Source organism: Tupaia chinensis, unplaced genomic scaffold, assembly GCF_000334495.1.
Source record: "Tupaia chinensis unplaced genomic scaffold, TupChi_1.0 Scaffold000037_13, whole genome shotgun sequence".
NCBI lineage: Eukaryota > Metazoa > Chordata > Mammalia > Scandentia > Tupaiidae > Tupaia > Tupaia belangeri.
In genome coordinates, this window is record NW_006159471.1 from 261,300 (window position 1) to 262,533 (window position 1,234).

At 60.2% G+C, this 1,234-nt stretch overlaps 1 protein-coding gene across 1 annotated transcript in view; it reads left to right on the top strand.

The window, feature by feature from the left end:
- The window catches only part of PLEKHG2 (pleckstrin homology and RhoGEF domain containing G2), a 12,311-nt gene that overhangs the window by 1,853 nt on the left and 9,224 nt on the right, over positions 1-1,234 (top strand). The window contains exons 4-6 of the mRNA XM_027771580.1: positions 669-738; positions 846-892; positions 1,126-1,234. The exon at positions 1,126-1,234 is cut by the window's right edge and continues 48 nt beyond it. Coding sequence (XP_027627381.1) covers positions 669-738; positions 846-892; positions 1,126-1,234 — 226 coding nt within the window. The remainder of the gene's footprint in view (positions 1-668; positions 739-845; positions 893-1,125) is intronic.

The window sequence follows — 1,234 nt, forward strand, 5'->3', positions numbered from 1 at the left end:
ATTGAAGACATCTACGAGTGCAGCAGGTCAGGGGCCGGCAGGGGCACTGGCTGGTGTCGGGTGGCAGGGAGATGTCCTCACCCAAACCTAGGAGCAGCATAGCACCCTGTTCAGGCTGGTAGTTGGGGTGCCATGACATGAGGCAGGGATCCTGATGGAAGGAGAAGTAAGACTCCTGGGGGCTGAAGGGTGTGAGAGTGTGAGCATTTGTGACAAGCTCGGACCCTCTGCCCGGGACTTTCCCAGTGTTGTAAGTCCCACGTCTTGTGAAACTGCTCGGGCCTGGAAACTAGGATGGTTGGTCACTTTTGTGAAGAGGATCCTCCTTCAAGTGTCTGATAAGATCTCAGGATCCCAATGGGACCCTAAGGTCGTGGTAGCTCTAGGGGTCATGACCCATCTAAGGGCCATGGGCCGTGACATTGATACCCCCCAGGCCCATGCAACCTGTGAGAGTTCAGGCCGAGGCCTGTGAAACTGCCCAGAAACTGAGTCTGAGCAGGTTATGATCCCTCGTGTAGCCAGCAGAGGACCCTTTCTCGATATGGCACTCTCTGGGGAGCTGCTGGCAGGCATCGTGCCCCCAGCTGAACGACCGTCTGCCTCCCACAGTCGTCTTGTGGGGGTCATGGAGGCAGGGCAGCTCCTCACCTTCCCCTCTTTTCCCACAGTGAGCTCCTGGAGGACTTGGAGGGCAGCAGCAGTGCTGGGGGCATTGCCCAGTGCTTTGTGCAGAGGGTGAGTGATGGAGGACACTTGCTGTCTGGGATGGGCTTGGGTGAGGCTGGAAGGGGATCATGGGAAGCTGGGACCTGGCATCTCCCTGACTCCTGTGTCACCCACAGAGCGAGGATTTTGACATCTACACATTGTACTGCATGAACTACCCGAGGTGAGGGGCAAGGAGCCCCTGCCAGGCCCCAGGCCGTGCCCACGAGCTGCCATGCCAGCCATCTTCCCCGTATCCCTGACCCATCCAGCTCCAGCCCCTGCCAGACTGTGACAGTAACTCACCTCTCCCTAACAGACCCTGACCGTTCCCCAGTCCTTGCCATCCCGCCCCCTCCCCTCCCAGCCCTGCCTGCCAGAGCTGTCAGGCCCTGCTGACTTGTGCTGTGCCCTCAGCTCCCTGGCCCTACTCCGGGAGCTGTCGCTGTCTCCGCCGGCCTCCCTGTGGCTGCAGGAGCGCCAGGCCCAACTTCACCACTCGCTGCCCCTGCAGAGCTTCCTGCTG